General features: G+C 44.3%; 2 protein-coding genes and 1 long non-coding RNA gene across 5 annotated transcripts in view; 1 reads left to right on the forward strand and 2 right to left on the reverse strand.

Annotated features, from left to right (window-relative positions):
- The first annotated feature begins 1033 nt into the window (after positions 1-1033).
- LOC112081257 (transmembrane 4 L6 family member 4) lies at positions 1034-3211 on the forward strand. Its single transcript, XM_024147570.2, has 3 exons — positions 1034-1194; positions 1381-1568; positions 2081-3211. The coding sequence occupies exons 1-3, from the start codon at positions 1049-1051 to the stop codon at positions 2083-2085; spliced, it is 339 nt and encodes a 112-aa protein (XP_024003338.1). The 5' UTR covers positions 1034-1048; the 3' UTR covers positions 2086-3211.
- A 2-nt stretch (positions 3212-3213) lies between these two features.
- Positions 3214-8715, reverse strand: LOC139028975 (uncharacterized). Its single transcript, XR_011481215.1, has 2 exons — positions 8237-8715; positions 3214-6460 (listed from the first exon to the last, which is right to left on the reverse strand). It is a non-coding gene; the product is annotated as an uncharacterized lncRNA (long non-coding RNA).
- Positions 8716-8907: 192 nt separating this feature from the next.
- The window catches only part of LOC111975813 (WW domain-containing transcription regulator protein 1), a 27087-nt gene continuing 15021 nt past the window's right edge, over positions 8908-20973 (reverse strand). The window contains exons 3-4 of one of the 3 annotated variants that reach the window (XM_024004420.2): positions 10721-10956; positions 8908-9072 (exon numbers count right to left, since the gene is read on the reverse strand). In XM_024004420.2, coding sequence (XP_023860188.2) covers positions 8944-9072; positions 10721-10956 — 365 coding nt within the window. In that variant the 3' untranslated portion in view covers positions 8908-8943. Of the gene's footprint in view, positions 9076-10720; positions 10957-20973 lie in introns of all 3 variants that reach the window. The other 2 variants (XM_024004419.2, XM_070447692.1) reach the window with 2 other exon arrangements.

The raw sequence follows: 20973 nt of genomic DNA on the forward strand, positions 1-20973 counted from the left end.
AAGAGCAGAAGATTTCAGGTTCATTTCAGGTTTCATGCGAGTCATTAGAAGGTCAGGCCAGAAGTAGATCGCTCATGCTTCATTCAAGGTTCATTCAGCCGTTCATTATGACGTGATTGGTCCTTGATCCCTAAATAATGCATTGCTTCATTCAGGTTCATTCAGGTTCATTATGGAGTGTTTGTCCCTTTATCCCTAAATAATGCATTGCTTCATTCAGGTTCATTCAGGTTCATTATGGAGTTTTTGAATTGAAAGTAGAAATATAATTGTTCAGAAATCATGCTGTCTGTCTCTTATCTTCCTAGATGTTTGATCGGCCCAAATCAGGGAGTTCAACTGACATTTCCCATGTCTCCTAGGGACAGAGCGCCCATTATATTGGTGGCCAGCAGATAGGAGAAACAAAGAGCTCTTACCACCTGATCAATAGTATCATTCCATCTCCACACTGGTACCATACTGCATCGTAGGAGGGTGCTGTTGCTTTCAACTGATTTTGGGCAAAAGGAGCAATTGATAGTTTGTCCAATGTTGCATTGGTTAGTTCAAGGAAATAACTCCTGCTGAAAAACAGTATCAAACTGGGCCCGGTATGAGACCTGGGCCCGGTATGAGATCTGGGCCCGGTATGAGACCTGGGCCCGGTATGAGACCTGATCCCGGTATGAGACCTGGGCCCGGTATGAGACCTGATCCCGGTATGAGACCTGGGCCCGTATCCACAAAGCATCTCAGAGTAGGAGGGTTGATCTAGGATCCGTTTAGCCTTTTTTTTTAGATCTCAATGAATCAGATTTATATGGACAGATCCTAGATCAGTACTCACCTACTCTGAGACGCTTTATACGGGCCCTGAAGTCCATCCCACTAACAGTATGAATCCTGAAGACTAGTGTTAGTTCTTCCTACCACAGGTTTTAGCTCAGTGGACTAACATGGTCTTCTTAAGTCACATGTCTTGGATAGACCGGGTTCAATACCCAGATTGATTTAATTGATTGATTAAATTGGACCTCTGTAACTATGATCAATTTCTTCTCCTCAGATGTTCACCTCTATCATCTTTGCTGCGGTGGGGGTTCTGGGGGCCGGCTACTCCTTCATTGTGTCTGCTGTTGCCATTCATAACGGACCCAAATGTCTCTATACGAATGGCACAACAGAGTCGTGGACCAACCCGTTTYTCAACGGGTAAGAACCGTTTTACCGCTCAAACACACTGTTGGTAATACATTGTTCATGTTGTGACACAATGTATGTAAATCACTCGCTCGCTCGCTCATTCACCCGCATTCATCATGAATTACACATGACACAATTTATGTGCAGTGTGCTGAGTCTTATTTAACTTTTTCTGAACTATCTGTTGTCCACCAGTGACTACCTGAATAACCACACCCTGTGGGAGGGCTGTAGAAAGCCTGAAGGCATCGTGACCTGGCACCTGACTCTGTTCTCCATGCTGCTGGTCATGGGTCTGCTGCAGGTTGTGCTCTGTGCCATCCAGGTCATCAACGGTCTCATCGGGGCCATTTGTGGAGACTGCTGCGGCTGCTGTGGGGGGGGTAAGAGGACCCTGTTGTATTGAAACACCCCATGTCAAATCAACCTCTAGTCTAGCCCATAAGCCCAATTGGTACACATTTTTCTCCAGTTGACCACACCTGATTTAATTAAATGTATTAAATATGAGACTCGGAGCTGCTCAGCCCCAGACCTAGCTCCACCCCCAGTCCCAGTCCTAGCCCCACCCCCAGTCCCCCCTCCCTTCCCCCCCCCCCAGTGCCCTTCTTTTCTTCCTTCCCCATTCCTATCCCCAGTCCTAGCCCCACCCCCAGTCCTAGCCCCTCCCCCAGTCCCATCCCTCCAATAAGAGCTAGACCCTATTCTTCCACCTGTGTCACTGACCTCTCAGCCATGTGTTATCTGACCATGAACTACATGAACTTCAGTAAGCTAAGCAACAATTAGCTCATCCATGATTGACCCACTAATACACTGTATAAATATGTTTTTGTTTGAGTAAGAATTTATTAGAATATTTTTGGAAAGTTATTGTCCMGTGTTTGTTTTTCAGAGTAGTGATGATGCAGTCTGAGGATCCGTGAGCCCTTCAGAAGAAGACCGAAGACTTCTTATATCAACAACACTGACTGGCTTTCTATGAGGTCCATATGATTTTGTTAAATATTTGTAGAAAAAATATTTTAAAAAACGACCATTTCCAACCTACCTAGCTTGACGGCCATTTGCTTGGTGGTAGGTCTTATGACAGCGGAGGACATTTAAGAGCCACATTAAGTATTTCTATTTTTCACTTTTTAAATGGTAATATGTAATTAAATCAAACTTCTTATTCAATACGTTAAAAACATGAAAGCACTTTCAACATTTCATATTATAATTCCATATTATGTACCTTAAAAGACAGAACACTTGGCATCAATTAAATCTATTAAATATTAGTCTCTGGGCTTATTTAAATTGCAAATAATTTTCAATATTCAAAAACACATGAAAACCCCCTTCATAGAGGTTTATGACAGAGTGTGTGTACACTGTGGGCCACACCCGTGTCAGTCTTATCAGAGAAGGCTTGTGGGTGTCATTTTATAACTTTATTCTTGCTAGTTCCTGTTAAATGGAGGGACATGACGAGATTCCCTCTGTGTCAATGTTTACTGTAGCGTCACAGGGTTACTAAGGAGTCTGTCGTGTTGGGTTTTCAGCGACTTTATGGTTGGCTCCGCTATATTATACAAAACACACTGCAATGTAGCTTTCTACAACCCTATTTACATATATAGATGGTAGAACCTGAACATTTACATTCTTGTTAGAACATTCACCCAGTACTCTCTGGAAAACAGAGGCAATTGTTACCGAGTGGATTATCCTAGCTAAATAAATACAAATTAAATTAAACTTCCACTTTATAAACATTTCTCTGGGTAGAGCTAGTTGGCCTTGGTGGGAGGGGGGGGGGGGTGGGGTGTAATTGGACTGCTCCCTAATGTATGGAGTGGAATCATGAAGGTGATGGTATGTTGTTTTGTATACTAGCTTATTTTACCTAGAGAGTAATAATGTTCGTAGGTCATTTTTGGTTCCGTATACGGTTGTGTGTGATCTGTGGCTTGTTGTGATATCAGTGATCAAGACTGATCTTCTGTTATAAATGGCATCAATAAAATAAAAAACACAAAGATCCACGGTTCTGACGCCATTTTATTCTTTATTTATTCATTTTTTTTAAAAACATGTTACTGTAATTTTCAGAGACTTCTTGCCGAGGTTACATCACGTAAAAATGAAGTCCACACTGCCAGGATAGGATACAGTATGCYGCCATTTTGTTAGTCTGATTTTCACCACCAATGAGCATGCCTTCAACATTCCAAGAACCCTGTAACTACTGACAACACACCCCCGTCCCATCCTACCATGCAGCTGTAGCCTAGCCACTGCGCTATACTGCGCTATATATTGCTACAGTGTTATCCTGTCTATTCCATTTCCTGTCAAAACATGCGCTCCACACCAAACCATTTCCTCAAACCCTTAACGGTATAACACCACCACTGTGTTCTATGGTCTCATAGAATCTCTCTCTTCATCTGGTCTTTATATATCCCCCAAAGTATAGATTTACAAAAAGACAATCTGATACAAATGCTATCATCCTTTTTCTCAAACATTTAACTTGTGCCCTTCATACTGGTGCAACCTTGAATTGTGTCCCCAGTAATGGTGCACAGACAGCCCTGCCAAGTTTCGCCCCTCAGAGCCTGGAACAGCACATCATTCAACCGAAAACACAAAACCTCCCTGACACAGAGACACCAAGAGAGGCAGCTGTGTGACTGGATTAATAACCTTGTTTGATTCTAAAAAGACCTCATCACCTCTCACTGGAGCCCTTTTAAATCAGCTGTGCATGAGTTAGCATGTTGCTAGCCCCGTCAGCTGGGCCTGGGCATGAGTTAGCGTGTTGCTAGCCCTGTCAGCTGGGCCTGGGGATGAGTTAGCATGTTGCTAGCCCTGTCAGCTGGGCCTGGGCAAGAGTTAGCGTGTTGCTAGCCCTGTCAGCTGGGCCTGGGCAAGAGTTAGCGTGTTGCTAGCCCTGTCAGCTGGGCATGGGCATGAGTTAGCATGTTGCTAGCCCTGGGCATGAGTTAGCATGTTGCTAGCCCTGGGCATGAGTTAGCATGTTGCTAGCCCTGTCAGAGCTAGCCTTCTTTGGCCATGCCTGGGTAAGAAAGGCCTCCAATCTCTGAAACCAATCCACACCGTCACACCCTTTCCCCCAATCCACACCACTCCAAGGACACAGGTGGTAATGATGTGATAACTGTGTGCCCCCCCCTTCTCACGCCCCTCTTCACCTTGTCCCTTCTCACACCCTCTCACCCTCCCAGTGTGTTTGGTGTGCATCACACCCCCCCCCCCACCCCCACCCTCCCTAAACTCAACAACCCCCCCTAATTCACCTGCCCCTACCCAGGATCCATCACTTCCTCGCCTTCTTAGTTCTAACGTTCTACATAGTAACCAGACTCAGTACAGTCACAATATAAGGTCGGGCTATAGACCACCTAACGCTAGGAATYGCAAATATGTCAATCAACATGCAAATACAAAAACATTTTTTTTTTAAAAGGATCCGAGCAGATTGTGTTGTGGGGCTGGCACGTTAAAACAAGATCCGAATGCCAACCTCCATGCCAATCCAATCTGACAATTCACAAAAAATCCTCTAAAAACGTAAAGGCACAATAACCTCTGACCATATAAAAAGACTATTGTTGCATATTTCCCCGTTAGAACAGATAGAATAATTTTTMTGTGTGTCCTTTTTGCAAAACCCCCCCAAAAAAACAGACCGAAGACCAAGGAGAGTTTGCGTATGAAGGATTATCAAGCGTCAACGCATATTGAAACAAAAACGTCTGGTGATCATCTAACTTCAACATTCACTTCATGATCAGATATATTTCAATCATTTTGCTGATTTGTAGTGCTTTGAAATCTCAATTTCATAAAAATAAAAAAATTGAACAAAAATAATAAAATCATAGCTCTTGATAAATACAAAAAAAATGCAAACTATATTATAAGTCCTACAAATGGCACCAGATGCAAAAGAACCCATGTAGGCTATTTTACAGATCAGAAAAAAAACAAATACTATAGTATGATATAAAAAAAAAAGTGTAGTATTAGAATACAGAATTTTACATTGTTGCATAACCGAGGCATGATATTTTAGTGTTCAATTAGCTACATTGGAGTACAATTATTAAAATGACAAAAAAAAAAAAAAAATCAAAACAGTTCTGTTTAAAAATCAAACTAAGTACAATTTTAAAGTTTTAAAGCTTTTGTAGTGATATTGTAGCGAACAATAGGAAACTTTATTTGGTATACAACACACTTTGTTCCCATGGCTACTAATGCTGATGTAGAAGTGAATCTGTAGTTGTTGTTGTTTAATGAACAGAAACAACAGTAACAGTGTGTTTTTTTYAATTCAAACCCAAACTGACAGTTAAAATACTGTTGGTGATTGATCATTTGTTAGATAAGGTCTACAGTGCTGTAGCCGACAGAGGTGCACCTTATACTAAGAACCTACAGATGGACAGCCTTGTAGCCAGTAAAAGATCCATTTCATAACTACAGTAGCTTAAGCAATAGCGCCACCTATTGGTAAAAAAAAGCCTCCCTGCATACATTTAGTCATGACAAAGCAATACCATTGGACGCCAATAATTYTTCTAATTTTTTTTTCCTCACCAAGTACTTGTTCCACATAGTGTCACCCCAAGAGAGACAGGAAAGCTGTAAAAAATAACATCTATTGTGATTCAAAAACCAGGGCGAGTCTTACAGAACATACAAAACGACTAACTTGTGTTACCATACAGTATTCACTTTAATACGTGTCATGATTTGATTTGATTTTGTTCTCTCAAGGCTTTGGTTAATACTCTTTATATATCTTTAACCTGAACTGAATCAGATTGATAGGCGGTCGGGCACACAGAGGGTAATATTACTGGACACGTGAAAAATAAATCAAGCTGATTTGAATAGGTCGCTAAAAGGCAGCACAGACAGAGTCTTTAGATACGTGGAGTCTTTTGTCCTGTTTGTTGGGCGTGTGTGTGTTGGTCTGTGTGTTTAGGGTTGTACATGTGTGTGTGTGTGTGTGTGTGTGTGTGTGAGTGTGTACATGTGTATGTTTGTAGAAGATGTGTGTGTGTGTGTGTTTACAGCCAGGTGAGGAAGGGCTCGCTCTTGTTGAGGACTGACTCCACATCGTTAAGAATGGGGATGAGGTCCGCTCCCTCCAGGGTTCCCAGGTCCACGTTGGTCCCTGGCAGGGAGTCGAGGAAGTCTGGGAAGCTGCTGTGCTGGGACACGTTCATACTGCCCGCCTGGGCCATGCTCTCACCTGGAGGGAAGGGGGGAGAGAAGGGGGAGTCAGAGTCAGTGAGAGAGAGTAATGAATAGGGCAGTTTAAATGGTGATGGTGGTGGTTCTGGTAGTAGTAATGGTGACGGTGGTGGTAGTAGTAAGTAATGGTGACGGTGTGGTAGTAATGGTGATAGTAGTAATGGTGACGGTAGTAGTAGTAGTAGTAATGGTGATGGTGGTGGTGGTAGTAGTAATGGTGATGGTAGTAGTAGAGTAGTAGTAGTAGTATAAATGATGAGGTGGTGGTGGTAGTAGTAATGGTGATGGTGGTTAGTGAGTAATGGTGATGGTATAGTAGTAATGGTGACGGGGTAGTATATGGTGCTAGTAGTAATGGTGATGGTAGTAGTAGTAATAATGATGATGGTGGTGTGGTGGTAGTAGTAAATGGTAGAATGGTGGTAGTAGTAATGGTGATGGTGGTAGTAGTAATGGTGATGGTAGTAGTAATGGTGATAGTAGTAATGGTGATGGTGGAGTAGTAATGGTGCTAGTAGTAATGGTGATGGTAGTAGTAGTAATAATGATGATGGGGTGGTGGTAGTAGTAATGGTGATGGTGGTAGTAGTAATAATGATGATGGTGGGTGGTGTAGTAGTAATGGTGGTAGTAGTAATGGTGATAGTAGTAATGGTGACGGTGGTAGTAGTAATGGTGATGGTGGTAATGGTGATGGTCGTAGTAGTAATGGCGATGGTAGTAGTAGTAATGGCGATGGTAGTAGTAGTAATGGTGATGGTAGTAGTAGTAATGGTGATGGTAGATGGTAGTGGTAGTAGTAATGGTGATGGTAGTGGTAATGGTGATGGTAGTGGTAATGGTAGTAGTAATGGTGAATGGTACTGTAATGGTGATGGCAGTGGTAGTAATGGTGATGGTAGCAGGGGTGGTAGTAGTAATGGTAGGGTAGTAGTAATGGTAGTGGTAGTAATGGTAGTGGTAGCGGGGGTGGAGAGTAGTAATGGTGATGGTGGTAGTAGTAATGGTGATGGTGGTGGTGACGGTGGTAGTAGTAATAGTGCCGGTGGTAGTAGTGACGGTAGTGGTAGCAGGGGTGGTAGTAGTAATGGTGATGGTTAGTAGTAGTAGTAATGGTAGTGGTAGTAGTAATGGTAGTGGTAGTAGTAAATGGTGATGGGTAGTGGTAGTATGGTGATGGTAGTGGTAGTAATGGTGATGGTAGGTAGTTAATGGTGATGGTTAGCAAGGGTGTAGTAGTAATGCGTAGTGGTAGTGGTGTAATGGTGATGGTAGTGGTAGTAATGGTAGTGGTATTTCTTAGTAAATGGTGATGGTAGTGGTAGTAATGGTGATGGTAGCAGGGTGGTAGTAGTAATGGTAGTGGTAGTAATAGGTGATGGTAGCAGGGGTGGTAGTAGTAATGGTGTAGTAGTAATGGTGATGTAGCAGGGGTGGTAGTAGTAATGGTATGTGGTAGTAATGGTGATGGTAAGGCAAGGTGGTAGTTAGTAATGGTGTGGTAGTGGTGTAATGATGAGGATGACAGTCCTTTTCCATGTTTAGCCTTTTATCGTCAACCTATTATTTGTTATATTTTCTACTATTGTCTCACCAATTTTGTTGTTGTTTTTTTATTTGTATTATTGTTCATTTATTTTATTACAATGATTATTAAATTACATTGTTGCTTTGGCAAAATTGACGCATTTTTTTCATTGCCAATAAAGCAGCTTGAATTTGAGAGCGAGAGAAACGAGAAGGTGAGAGAGACGTCGGGAGAAAGCGTAACTACCTGTGTCCATCTCCTCCATGTTATTAAGGAAGTCCTCTGGGTGGTGGGATGCTGTAACAGCCGCAGACCCCGGCCACTGTCTGTGCTCTGCTCCCGGGAATGCTGGAAAGTGACCACTGTGGATCACAGAGGAAGGGAAAAAACGTATTAATAAACTGATCCGTCTAATAACCAGAGCTGAGAGAAGAAGGAGACGAGGGAGAGAGGGAGTGTTTGAGAAAGAAGGGAGAATGAGGGGAATAAGAGAAGAGGGAGAGGGGGTGTTGAGAAAGAAGGGAGAATGAGGGGAATAAGAGAGAAGGGAGAGGGGGTGTTGAGAAAGAAGGGAGAATGAGGGGAATAAGAGAGAGAGGGAGAGGGGGTGGTTTGGAGAAAGAAAGGGAGAATGAGGGGAATAAGAGAGAGGCGGAGAGGGGGTGTTGAGAAAGAAGGGAGAATGAGGGGAATAAGAGAGAGAGGGAGACAGATGAGAAGAAACAGAGGCAATCATTACAAACTGTAAATAGTCATAATATCAGAAAATTTTGACATTTGATTACTTTATTCTTTTGGAAATTCTGTGAATGTAATGTTTACTGTTCATTTTTGGATAGTTTATTTCACCTTTGCTTATTATAACTACTTCACTTGCTTTGGAAATGTTAACATATGTTTCCCATGCAATAAGGCCCTTTGATTTGAATTGAGTCAGGAGTGCACATGCCTGTTCAGGAAGGGGTCGGATCCTCGTTGGTGGGCATGTTGCCCTGGGTCATGGGCTGGGCAGGGTTGCCACCGGGGGTGTGCGTGGGTGCCATGCTCTCAGAGTCCACAGGGAGCTGTCTACACAGTGCCACCTCCTAGGGGAGCAATAGCAGGCAGGGGGAGGAGAAGAGGAGGGGGAGAGAGGAGAGAGAAGAGGGGAGAGAGAAGAGGGAGCGAGAAGAGGGGAGAGGATGGGGAGAGGATGGGGAGAGAGGAGAGAGGAGGGGAGGGAGTGAGACGGGGGAGGAGGGGGAGAGAGAAGAGGGGAGGAGGGGGAGAGAGAAGAGGGAGGAGGGGGAGAGAGAAGAGAGAAGAGGGGAGGAGAGGACGGGGAGCGAGAAGAGGGGAGGAGAGGACGGGGACGAGAAGAGGGGAGGAGGGGAGCGGAAGAGGAGGGGAGCGGAGAGGAGGAGAGAGAGAGAGAGAGAAGAGGGGTGAGGAGAGAGATTCAAGATTACTGAAACTATGTTCATTATTGTCCAGGAACACATTGTGTGCTACATCACTTATTGTCCAGGAACACATTGTGTGCTACATCACTTATTGTCCAGGAACACATTGTGTGCTACATCACTTATTGTCCAGGAACACATTGTGTGCTACATCACTTATTGTCCAGGAACACATTGTGTGCTACATCACTTATTGTCCAGGAACACATTGTGTGCTACATCACTTGAGAAACATTTGCTGAGTTCATAACAGAATCTGCTTCTGACAAAAGCAGCCAGTGTGCATCTCTGTCTCTCTCTATGTGAGCCTGCCTTCCTGTAAGTAGATGATTAACAGAATAGAGTAGCTGGTAGCTACCCCTTTCGGCCACTAGTGGGAGCTAATGTTTACCCCCCCAAAGTCATAGGCCCAAAGCCTGCACTCAAAACCAATCTATTGTCCAACTAAGAGATCCATTTGCTGTCTTTGAGAGTCTTCTGGGAAACCTTTTTTCTCATTGTGCTCGGAGGAGGCACGTGATATGCTGGCTTGTGGCCTGTGTGTATGCTGGTTCTTCTATCCTTGTGGGGACCTAAAATACCCAAAAGTCCCCAATAGTAATAGGATAGTAAAACAAGAAAAATGTTCCTCGTTGGGACAAAGGCTATTTTAAGCTTAGGGGATAGGGTTATAATTAGGGTTAGGGGTTAAGTTTAGGGTTTGGGTAAAGAAAATAAGATTTTGAATGGAAATTAATTTTAGGTCCCCACGAGGATAGAACAAAACGTGTGTGTGTGTGTGTGTGTGTGTGTGTGTGTGTGTGTGTGTGTGTGTGTGTGTGTGTGTGTGTGTGTGTGTGTGTGTGTGCATACATGCTAGTGTGGGTTTAGCCTGAATACATTTTTTTAAATGTAAAAATCGGGTCTAGGTGTCTTTCTAAGAGGAAAAGAGGAGAGCAGGATTGATTAGGGGTATGTATCAGGTCTCTCCTGACAGTCTCCGGCGAGTTGTAGGTGTGGGATAAACAGAACAGTGTTAAGACTTAGACTGGAGGTCTGAGAATAAAGCAGGGTCTCCTTCTGCAGTGTCTTTAGTAATGCAAAAGAGACGTTGGTCTCAATGAGAATTCCCCTGCCTAAATAAAGGGTAAATACTCTAGGATTGAGGGCTAGCATTGAAGGCCTAGCGATGAAGGCCTAGCGATGAAGGGCTAGCGATGAAGGGCTAGCGATGAAGGGCTAGCGATGAAGGCCTAGCGATGAAGGGCTAGCGATGAAGGGCTAGCGATGAAGGGCTAGACTGCCTCACCTGTCTCATGAGCTCCTCCTGTCGTCTCTGGATCCTCTCCCTCTCCAGCTGGATGCGCTGCAGCCTTATCTTCTGCTGGGCACTGACAACCACGCCCAGGGGGCTGGACAGACTCATCATCCCAGCCTGAGAGCTCTGCTGCTGGGGGAGGGAGCCAGGCGAACCCAAGGCCTGGGCCTGTTGGGGCTGCTGCTGGGTGTGTTGCAGGTGCTGCTGGTGGTGGTGTTGGGACATCACTATGGAAAGAGAGAAGGGAGAGGGTTGTTATCAGGGCTAGAAAACAATTCCAGTGGAGAACAGAGACAAAAAAGGTGAGAGGCTTTAAGTCTCTTATTTTGTTTAAGACTGATAGTAATGCCATAGTCTGACTGTGCTGATATGTACACAGTACTACTACAGGTCTAGTCAATCAGGTGAACAGGAGCTGATTCTGAAAACTGAGCTCAGCTCACTAGTTCCACATCACCTCTTTTCACACCARTGCTCTGGGAAAGAGCCAGAGTCCAGATAGTGTGTCAGTGTAGAGATGGATCACCCAGCTGACTGAAGATTGATTATGTTTCTGTGGTAACATGGACTCTTAACAACGTTGATGAAAACTTTGTAGCTCCTTGCTGAAACAAGGTGTTGTAATATGTAGGACGGTCTGACCGACTAAAATAAATTTTTGGGTCGACCGAGTTGTCTGTTCTCTCAACCAATCGATTGGTAGAAATTGTAAAACCTGTATTTTTCCATATAGACACATCCTATGTGTTTTAATCAAATCAACTATATGCACTGAGCTTGTCTGATGCTTTAAGCGCACTGTTTGATGAAATAGTTAAGGACACACTAATGACTAGAGGGAGTCCGACAGCGATTGATTTGATTGTGCCGAGCCGGGCTCAGACTGCGCTGTGTTGAACTAAAAAAAGACAGAGAGTGTGTGACAAGCACCCGTTGTCCCTCTATCGTCCCTGCTGCAGCAACCACCACAGAACAACTTCCCTTAACCCTTGCTGTCATTATGTGGACACATGTAAACGCCGCATGCACGCAACCAATAGGGCCTGACCTATAGCATATCATAATCACATCAATAAATTGGTTATAACAACTCCGATCATAACATGACAGCAAATTGGATGCAGATGACGTGACAAAAACTCGAAAACGGGGGAAGTCAGATATATGGAATAAATTTGACTAGTTGTGGAAAATACTGGAGATCAAGAAAAAGTGCATATTATGGTGTGCCAAACAGCTGCTGTTWGATTACAAGATTTGTTCTGACTGTTTGGAACAACGTAAACACAAAATAAATCWCTTGTAAGTTTTATTTTATTTTTAAAGCCAATATTACAGCAAAGACTAAKAACAGTCGCACGCATTGGTAAATGTAATTACCGACATGGAACGAATTATTTATTGATTTTAACGCTAATTATTATAAGGGTTGCTTTTATTATTTTCCATCTAAAATGCTTGATTGCATTTCAAATCATGAATGGTGAGGAGGTGAGGAGAAAATGTGCACTTTAAAATAAAAATGTAATGTGTACTTTTCGAACGGTTACGGTGACCCGTAGCAAGAACACGCAAAGCCAAGGTCTGTGCTCGCATACTCCCTAAAGACCTTCGCCAACATTAGTGTTGTTTTTTCCCCCCTCTTGAGCCACCGTAGCAACATAGCCAGAAACCGTTCCTCAAAATTGTCTGAATTATTCCAAGATAAATCAAGAAATCTTACATTAATTTTTGTCGTTTTAGTAGAGTACTTTTACACCAAACTAAGATGTTTGGTGCAGTATTTCTCTAGTGAAAAAAATATGCATKAAATGATGAAGGGGTTGTGGATTTCGGCTACCCTGAAAAAAAAGTAGTGCACGAACAACCGGAAAGAATACCTGCCGAAGAAACCAAGACAAACAAAAGCATCAAAAAAATTGTCACTTTATGCGCAAACCTTTGACTGGAAAGCTTTACTGTCATCCAAAATTGCGTGACCCTACAAACCACTCACACCAATACTACTTCAGATGTAAACAGTGAACAGAGATTACACAGTCTGCCAAAACACTCAAATAACCTGACCAAGCTCTCACTGTAAACAGAGCCTCWGCCACGTACTCTAAAAGCACACCAGTAATATGGATAGACTACTGCTGCTGTGTTTAAAAGAAAGCAGATGGTCAGATTAGACTAACCCCCAGCAATAGCATCTAGACTTGGTTATTCCAAACAGCAGCTAAAAAAAGGGGCCAGTACGGTTGGTTTTAGAAAAACTAAACAAAATCAGAGAGCATTGATTTGGGGACATGACTACAGTCTTCAGCCAGGTAATCATCAGATCATTCTACTGAAGACTATTAAATCATTATCAAGCAGTAAATGGGCTGTCTTTGTTACCAGCGGTCGTTAATAATTAGCATATCATTATTAGTCGGACATTGGCCCCTCATGTCCGACTCAAATTCAGTGCGAATACACAGAATCCCCCTGCAGCCACACCACTCTACAAAGTCGTCCAGACGGTTCACCCACCCCCCATTACATGCTCCAGTGTGAGCCGAGCCCACACCAGTCCCAGTAGCACAGCTCTGGGGTCTGTACACCCCACCCCCTGCATCTCATATTTCCTGGTCTTCCACTCTGACATTTCTGCCTGCCCCAACAGGTAGTTTACTAGGCAGTCCCTTCGCCTGTTGGCTACTCTATACCTAGGCCCTGCAACATACCTAGGCCCTCCAACATGGATTTGCCCCAAACATAATGCATTGTATCGAGGACAAAATAGTTTATTTGCAAACAGGCTGCATGTTTTGGAATATTTAATTTTTTTACGGGTTTCCTTCTGTCATTTAGGTTAGTATTGTAGAGTAACTAAAATGTTTGTTGATCCATCCTCAGTCATCTRCTATCACAGCCATTCAACTCTAACTGTTTGGCCTCATGGTGAAATCCCTTAGCGATTTCCTTCCTCTCCGGCAACTGATTTTGGAAGGGTGCCTGTATCGTTGTAGTATCTACCAATAGGTGCCCTTCTTTGCAAACCACTGGAAATACTCCCTGGTCTTCGTAGTTGAATCTGTGAAATTCACTGCTCGACTGAGGGACCTTACTGATAATTGAATGTGTAGAGTACAGAGATTGGGTAGTGATTCAAATATCATGTTAAACACTATTATTGCACACWGAGTGAYRCCATGCAACTTGTGACTTGTTAAGTACATTTTTACTCCTGAACTTATTGAGGCTTGACATAACAAAGATTTGAATAAATTACAAGACATTTTATCTTTACTGAATTTGTAAACATAATTTCACTTTGACATTATGGGGTATTGTGTGTACAGTGACAAAATCTCAATTTAATTCATGTTAAATTCAGGCTGTAAAACAACAAAATGTGGAAAAGGTCAAGGGGTGTGACTTTCTGAAGACACTGTATGTAAAGACAAGATTGAATTGAGAATAATCTGATGGGTGAGAATACACTTGTGAATCATGCCCGACAAGGGCAAATCATGTAACATTTAGCCTAACCTATAGGCRTATATGTTTTGATAAGGTTCACATCACAACTGAAGTAGCCAAATAACTCTAAACCCTAGCCTAAAAGCCTTAGACTGAGATCTGCGCGGGACCCATGTTTTGGTACATTGCCCGCCCGCCCCCGCACGATTTCAGACGGCGCCCGCAGGTTTTTATTTTGTGCCAACATCCAATGAGTGCATGTTTTCATAAGACATTTGCTGTTTTGAATAAAGTCATTTTATTTAAACAAACTCCAGRGTAAACAAACTAATTTGAAGCAGCACAGAGAAAAAGTCCCTGCAGGACAGAATACATTTTGGGGGGGGGGGACGAGTTCACCTTGTAAACTTTCCAAAATCATCTAAAAACTTGAACTGTCAGTAAGAAAAAGGCTTCTGATAGGCTGACTAGCGCCCATTCACAAGCCATTGTTTCATTGCCTTTAGAATATGATTAACAGCATAGTTTCCAGTGGGAACCTCAAGCTGACGACTGCTTTTAGAATTCATCACAAGTGACCACAAACTCAAATCACATCGGAGAATAGTTTTTGCCACCACTACTGTTTGAAGCAGGCGCGTGATCCAGTGAGCCCCAGTTAGAGGAGAGACACAAGCAGACAGAATAAAAGCAAGGAATTCATGTGATAGACAAGTGGTTTTATAACAATTCACAACGCATTTACAACCATTATGAAATCACTAAAATAATATTTAATCCCAAATTATTCTTTCTGACCAACCGCTGCCCGCCCAGAGCATGAATCATTCCGATCACGCCGCACACTTCTGTGTCGGGTCCCACGGGAGACCCATGGTAACCTAAGGCCCTATCTAGGACCCCTGGAACAGGGTTGGAGAGCACAGAGCCTAGTCAAACGTCTTCTTATAACTGGCCGCTATTTAAAAAGAGGATTCCAGTTCTCATGCTGCTAATATTTTTGCTAAAACATATTTTTTTTACACAAAACCGGTGTAAGCCTAGATAGCATATTAAAAAAACCATAAACCGCAGGAAACGCTTCCTCCATTTATATTAGAGGCCATGGGTGTTGAATTTTGTGGGCCATTCTGAATTCAAAAATGATTCAACACATATTAGTAGGCTAAATAAAGACCAGATTTAATTGAGAATAGTCTGACGGGGAGATTATCAAGTGCTTGTCAAATTGTGAATGACAGACTGATGAAGTGTGTAAGCCTGTGTAAGAAACATGAGCAGAACTCATGCCTTTCATGTGACTTTTTTCAAATAATCATTAGAGTCCCATCATGCAGCCTTACAATGTAATATAAATCTAACCATACAGCCCAGCGTTTGTACGTTTCTACGTTTGTAGAACAACTAAAATTGCATAAAATAACTAACTGTGGAGCTAAAAAGCACATGGTACAGAAAGCAGACAGTCTGGTGATTTCACTGCAGAGACCCTTTCCCCTCTCAGGACATCGGTTTGCCCTCTCCTTTCCCTCCATCTCACAGTCCTTTGCACTCTCCCTTTATCTCACAGTCTTTGCCCTCTCTCTTTCCCTCCATCTCACGGTCCTTTGCCCTCTCCTTTCCCTCCATCTCACGGTCCTTTGCCCTCTCCCTTCCCTCTCTACTCACAGTCCTTTGCCCTCTCCCTTTCCTCCATCTCACAGTCCTTTGCCCTCTCCCTTTCCCTCCATCTCACAGTCCTATGCCCTCTCCCTTTCCCTCCATCTCACGGTCCTTTGCCCTCTCCCTTTATCTCACAGTCCTTTCCCTCTCCTTTCCCTCCATCTCACGGTCCTTTGCCCTCTCCCTTTCCTCCATCTCACAATCCTTTGCCTCTCCCTTTCCCTAACATTTCACGGTCCTTTGCCCTCTCCTCCATCTCACAGTCCTTTGCCTCCTCTCTTCTCCCTCCCCTCTTTCCTTGGCAGTTCAGTGTCTCTCTCCCCATCTGTCAGCTGGAATTGAAGTCTGGATGAAGAGCATAGGAACCTACATAGATTACCTACCCTCAACGTGGGGGGGGGGGGGGGGGTTGGACATAATACAGGGAGAAAACTATTTTAGGCATAGCTGTCATGCAATTTATGATTTCACCTTTTTCTATAAAGAACACATTTGGGACCACAAGGTTTTCCACAGAGCCCTTATTGTTACATAACGTACTTCACAATTTGGGAAAATACCCATCCGTGATCTTCCTATTAAACTCAATGAGTTAATTCCCAGAGGCTCAATGCACGGCCATTTTGGATACAAAGCTGTTAGTTGCAATTGTGTGTTGCAATTGGTGATTGGTGATGGGAGCAGACAGGAAACGCAGGTTCTTCTGGAGGAAGCTCTGCAGAGTTGTCACTAGCTGGCACAGACACAAAGTAAAAACTAAATCTGATTTTAAACCTAACTTTAACCACACTGCTAACCATAATGCCTAACCCTAACCTTAAATGAAGACCAAAGTGTTTGTTTTCTAAAATTTTACAAAGAGCCAATTTTGACTTTACAGCTGGCCCATCTAGTGTAAATCGGTCAGGTCTACCTGCAGGACAAGACTCATCCCAATAAACGTCGAACCGTACAGGAAACCACCATAGGGGCGGCAGGTAGCCTAGTGGTTAGAGCAGGTAACCTAGTGGTTAGAGGTTGGGCAGGTAGCCTAGTGGTTAGAGCAGGTAACCTAGTGGTTAGAGCGTTGGCAGGTAGCCTAGTGGTTAGAGCTTGGGCAGGTAGCGTGGTTAGAGCGTTGGGCAGGTAGCCTAGTGGTTAGAGCGTTGGGCAGGTAGCCTAGTGGTTTAGAGCAGGTAGCCTAGTGGTTAGAGCAGGTAGCCTAGTGGTTAGAGCAGGTAGCCTAGTGGTTAGAGCAGGTAGCCTAGTGGTTAGAGCGTTAGAGCAGGTAGCCCTGTGGTTAGAGCGTTGGGCAGGTAGCCTAGTGGTTAGAGCAGGTAGCCTAGTGGTTATAGCAGGTAGCCTAGTGGTTAGAGCAGGTAGCCTAGTGGTTAGAGCAGGTAGCCTAGTGGTTAAGGCAGGTAGCCTAGTGGTTAGAGCAGGTAGCTAGTGGTTAGAGCGTTGGGCAGGTAGCCTAGTGTTAGAGCAGGTAGCCTAGTGGTTAGAGCAGGTAGCTAGTGGTAGAGCAGTAGCTATGGTTAGAGCGTTGGGCAGGTAGCCTAGTGGTTAGAGCAGGTAGCCTAGTGGTTAGAGCGTTGGGGCAGGTCCTAGTGGTTAGAGCGTTGAGTAGGTAGCTCGTGGTTAGAGCAGGTAGCCTAGTGGTTAGACGTTGGCAGGTAGCCTAGTGGTTAGAACGTTGGGCGGTAGCCTAGGTTAGAACGTTGGGCAGGTGGCCTAGTGGTTAGAACGTTGGGCAGGTGCCTAGTGGTTAGAGCAGGTAGCCTAGTAGTTAGAGCAGTTAGCCTAGTGGTTAGAGCGTTGGGCAGGTACCTAGTGGTTAGAACGTTGGGCAGGTGGCCTAGTGGTTAGAAGTTGGGCAGGTAGCCTAGTGGTTAGAACGTTGGGAGGTGGCCTAGTGGTTAGAACGTTGGGCAGGTGCCTAGTGGTTAGAGAGGTAGCCTAGTAGTTAGAGCAGGTAGCCTAGTATTTAGAGCAGGTAGCCTAGTAGTTAGAGCGTTGGGCAGGTAGCCTAGTGGTTAGAACGTTGGGACAGGTGGCCTAGTGGTTAGAGCAGGTAGCCTAGTGGTTAGAGCAGGTAGCCTAGTGGTTAGAGCAGGTAGCTAGTGGTTAGAGCGTTGGTCAGGTAGCCTAGTGGTTAGAACGTTGGGCAGGTACAGTGGGGAGAACAAGTATTTGATACACTGCCGATTTTGCAGGTTTTCCTACTTACAAAGCATGTAGAGGTCTGTAATTTTTATCATAGGTACACTTCAACTATGAGAGACGGAATCTAAAACAAAAATCCAGAAAATCACATTGTATGATTTTTAAGTAATTAATTTGCATTTTATTGCATGACATAAGTATTTGATACATCAGAAAAGCAGAACTTAATATTTGGTACAGAAACCTTTGTTTGCAATTACAGAGATCATACGTTTCCTGTAGTTCTTGACTAGGTTTGCACACACTGCAGCAGGGATTTTGGCCCACTCCTCCCTACAGACCTTCTCCAGATCCTTCAGGTTTCGGGGCTGTCGCTGGGCAATACGGACTTTCAGCTCCCTCCAAAGATTTTCTATTGGGTTCAGGTCTGGAGACTGGCTAGGCCACTCCAGGACTTGAGATGCTTCTTACGGAGCCACTCCTTAGTTGCCATGGCTGTGTGCTTCGTGTCGTTGTCATGCTGGAAGACCCAGCCACGACCCATCTTCAATGCTCTTACTGAGGGAAGGAGTTGTTGGCCAAGATCTCGCGATACATGGCCCCATCCATCCTCCCCAATACGGTGCAGTCGTCCTGTCCCTTTGCAGAAAAGCATCCCCAAAGAATGATGTTTCCACCTCCATGCTTCACGGTTGGGATGGTGTTCTTGGGGTTGTACTCATACTTCTCTTTCCTCCAACACGGCGAGTGGAGTTAGACCAAAAGCTCTATTTTTGTCTCATCAGACCACATGACCTTCTCCCATTCCTCCTCTGGATCATCCAGATGGTCATTGGCAAACTTCAGACGGGCCTGGACATGCACTGGCTTAAGCAGGGGGACCTTGCGTGCGCTGCAGGATTTTAATCCATGACGGCGTAGTGTGTTACTAATGGTTTTCTTTTGAGACTGTGGTCCCAGCTCTCTTCAGGTCATTGACCAGGTCCTGCCGTGTAGTTCTGGGCTGATCCCTCACCTTCCTCATGATCATTGATGCCCCACGAGGTGAAATCTTGCATGGAGCCCCAGACCGGGGTGATTGACCGTCATCTTGAACTTCTTCCATTTTCTAATAATTGCGCCAACAGTTGTTTCCTTCTCACCAAGCTGCTTGCCTATTGTCCTGTAGCCCATCCCAGCCTTGTGCAGGTCTACAATTTTATCCCTGATGTCCTTACACAGCTCTCTTGTCTTGGCCATTGTGAGAGGTTGGAATCTGTTTGATTGAGTGTGGTGACAGGTGTCTTTTATACAGGTACGAGTTCAAACAGGTGCAGTTAATACAGGTAATGAGTGGAGAACAGGAGGGCTTCTTAAAGAAAAACTAACAGGTCTGTGAGAGCCGGAATTCTTACTGGTTGGTAGGTGATCAAATACTTATGTCATGCAATAAAATGCAAATTAATTATTTAAAAATCATACAATGTGATTTTCTGGATTTTGTTTTAGATTCCGTCTCTCACAGTTGAAGTGTACCTATGATAAAAATACAGACCTCTACATGCTTTGTAAGTAGGAAAACCTGCAAAATCGGCAGTGTATCAAATACTTGTGTCTCCCCACTGTAGCCTAGTGGTTAGAACGTTGGCAGGTAGCCTAGTGTTAGAACGTTGGGCAGGTAGCCTAGTGATTAGAGCAGGTAGCCTAGTGGTTAGAGCAGGTAGCCTAGTGGTTAGAGCAGGTAGCCTAGTGGTTAGAGCGTTGGGCAGGTAGCCTAGTGGTTAGAACGTTGGGCCAGTAACAGAAAGGTTACTGGATCGAATCCCTGAGCTGACAAGGTCGTTCTGCCCCTTGAACAAGGCAGTTAACCCACTGTTCCTAGGCCGTCATTGTAAATAAGAATTGTTCTTAACTGACTTGCCCTCGTTAAATAAAGGTTTTTAAAAAAGATATAAGATATTCAAACACATCCAATAGATGATGGAAATGGAATTATTCCTTGTTTTTATAAAAACAATTAGCCAGAGTAGAGGCATTAGGTTTGGATAGGGGCCAAACAGACAGATGGTATGCATGRAACTGCACACAGAAACACACAGAGCAGAATCTTTCGGGTCGGGTCTGGGACACGGCAGGACAKACCCTATCAGAGAGTGCAGATTGGGGCTGCAGAAAACAGACTGCCGTCTGGCCAGATGTGCAGAGCTCCACACGGCCTCAGCCACAAGTAAAATAACACTCCTATACAACCTTCTGTTCCCCCACCCCCTTCTCTTCTGCTCTCCCTCCCACACTCTTATCCTCCACCTCCAAACTCTCCTCGACTTACTCTCCCCACCCTCCTCTTCAAGGCTAGCACCGGGTGTTAAACCGACCGACTACCATGATGGAAAACACATGACGAGATAGATTAGAGCAACAAGACGACGAGCCAGCAACCCCTCACAGCTCCCAGTCACGATATCAGCAGAGAGAGAGAAGTTGGGGTAAGGGAAAGAGCAGAGAGCGAGAGAGAGCGAGAGAGGGCGAGAGAGGGCAAGAGAGAGAGAGCAAGAGAGAGAGAGCAAGAGAGAGAGAGCAAGAGAGAGAGAGCAAGAGAGAGATCAAGAGAGAGAGAGCAAGAGAGAGAGCGAGAGAGAGAGAAGTTGAGCAGGAAAGGGAGAAGGGGGGAGACAGTAAGTACTAAGTCTTAGTGGGGATGCTCTGCCAACAAAGACCTTCTTGTTTCGTTTACTTCCCAGAAACAGCTGTCCAACAGGGTCAGAGGAAGAAAAAAAAAGAACTGGAAAAACTGAGAAACACTTCCAGTCTCAAAAATCTGCAACGCACTAAAACCTACAACATCCCCTGTTCGAAACAAAAGCTCCCCAACACACACAGAGAGAGGTCCCCCACACACACAGAGAGAGCTCCCCAACACACACACAGAGAGAGAGCTCCCCAACACACACACAGAGAGAGAGCTCCCCAACACACACACAGAGAGAGAGCTCCCCCACACACACACA

This window comes from Salvelinus sp. IW2-2015, linkage group LG16 (genome assembly GCF_002910315.2).
Source record: "Salvelinus sp. IW2-2015 linkage group LG16, ASM291031v2, whole genome shotgun sequence".
NCBI lineage: Eukaryota > Metazoa > Chordata > Actinopteri > Salmoniformes > Salmonidae > Salvelinus > Salvelinus sp. IW2-2015.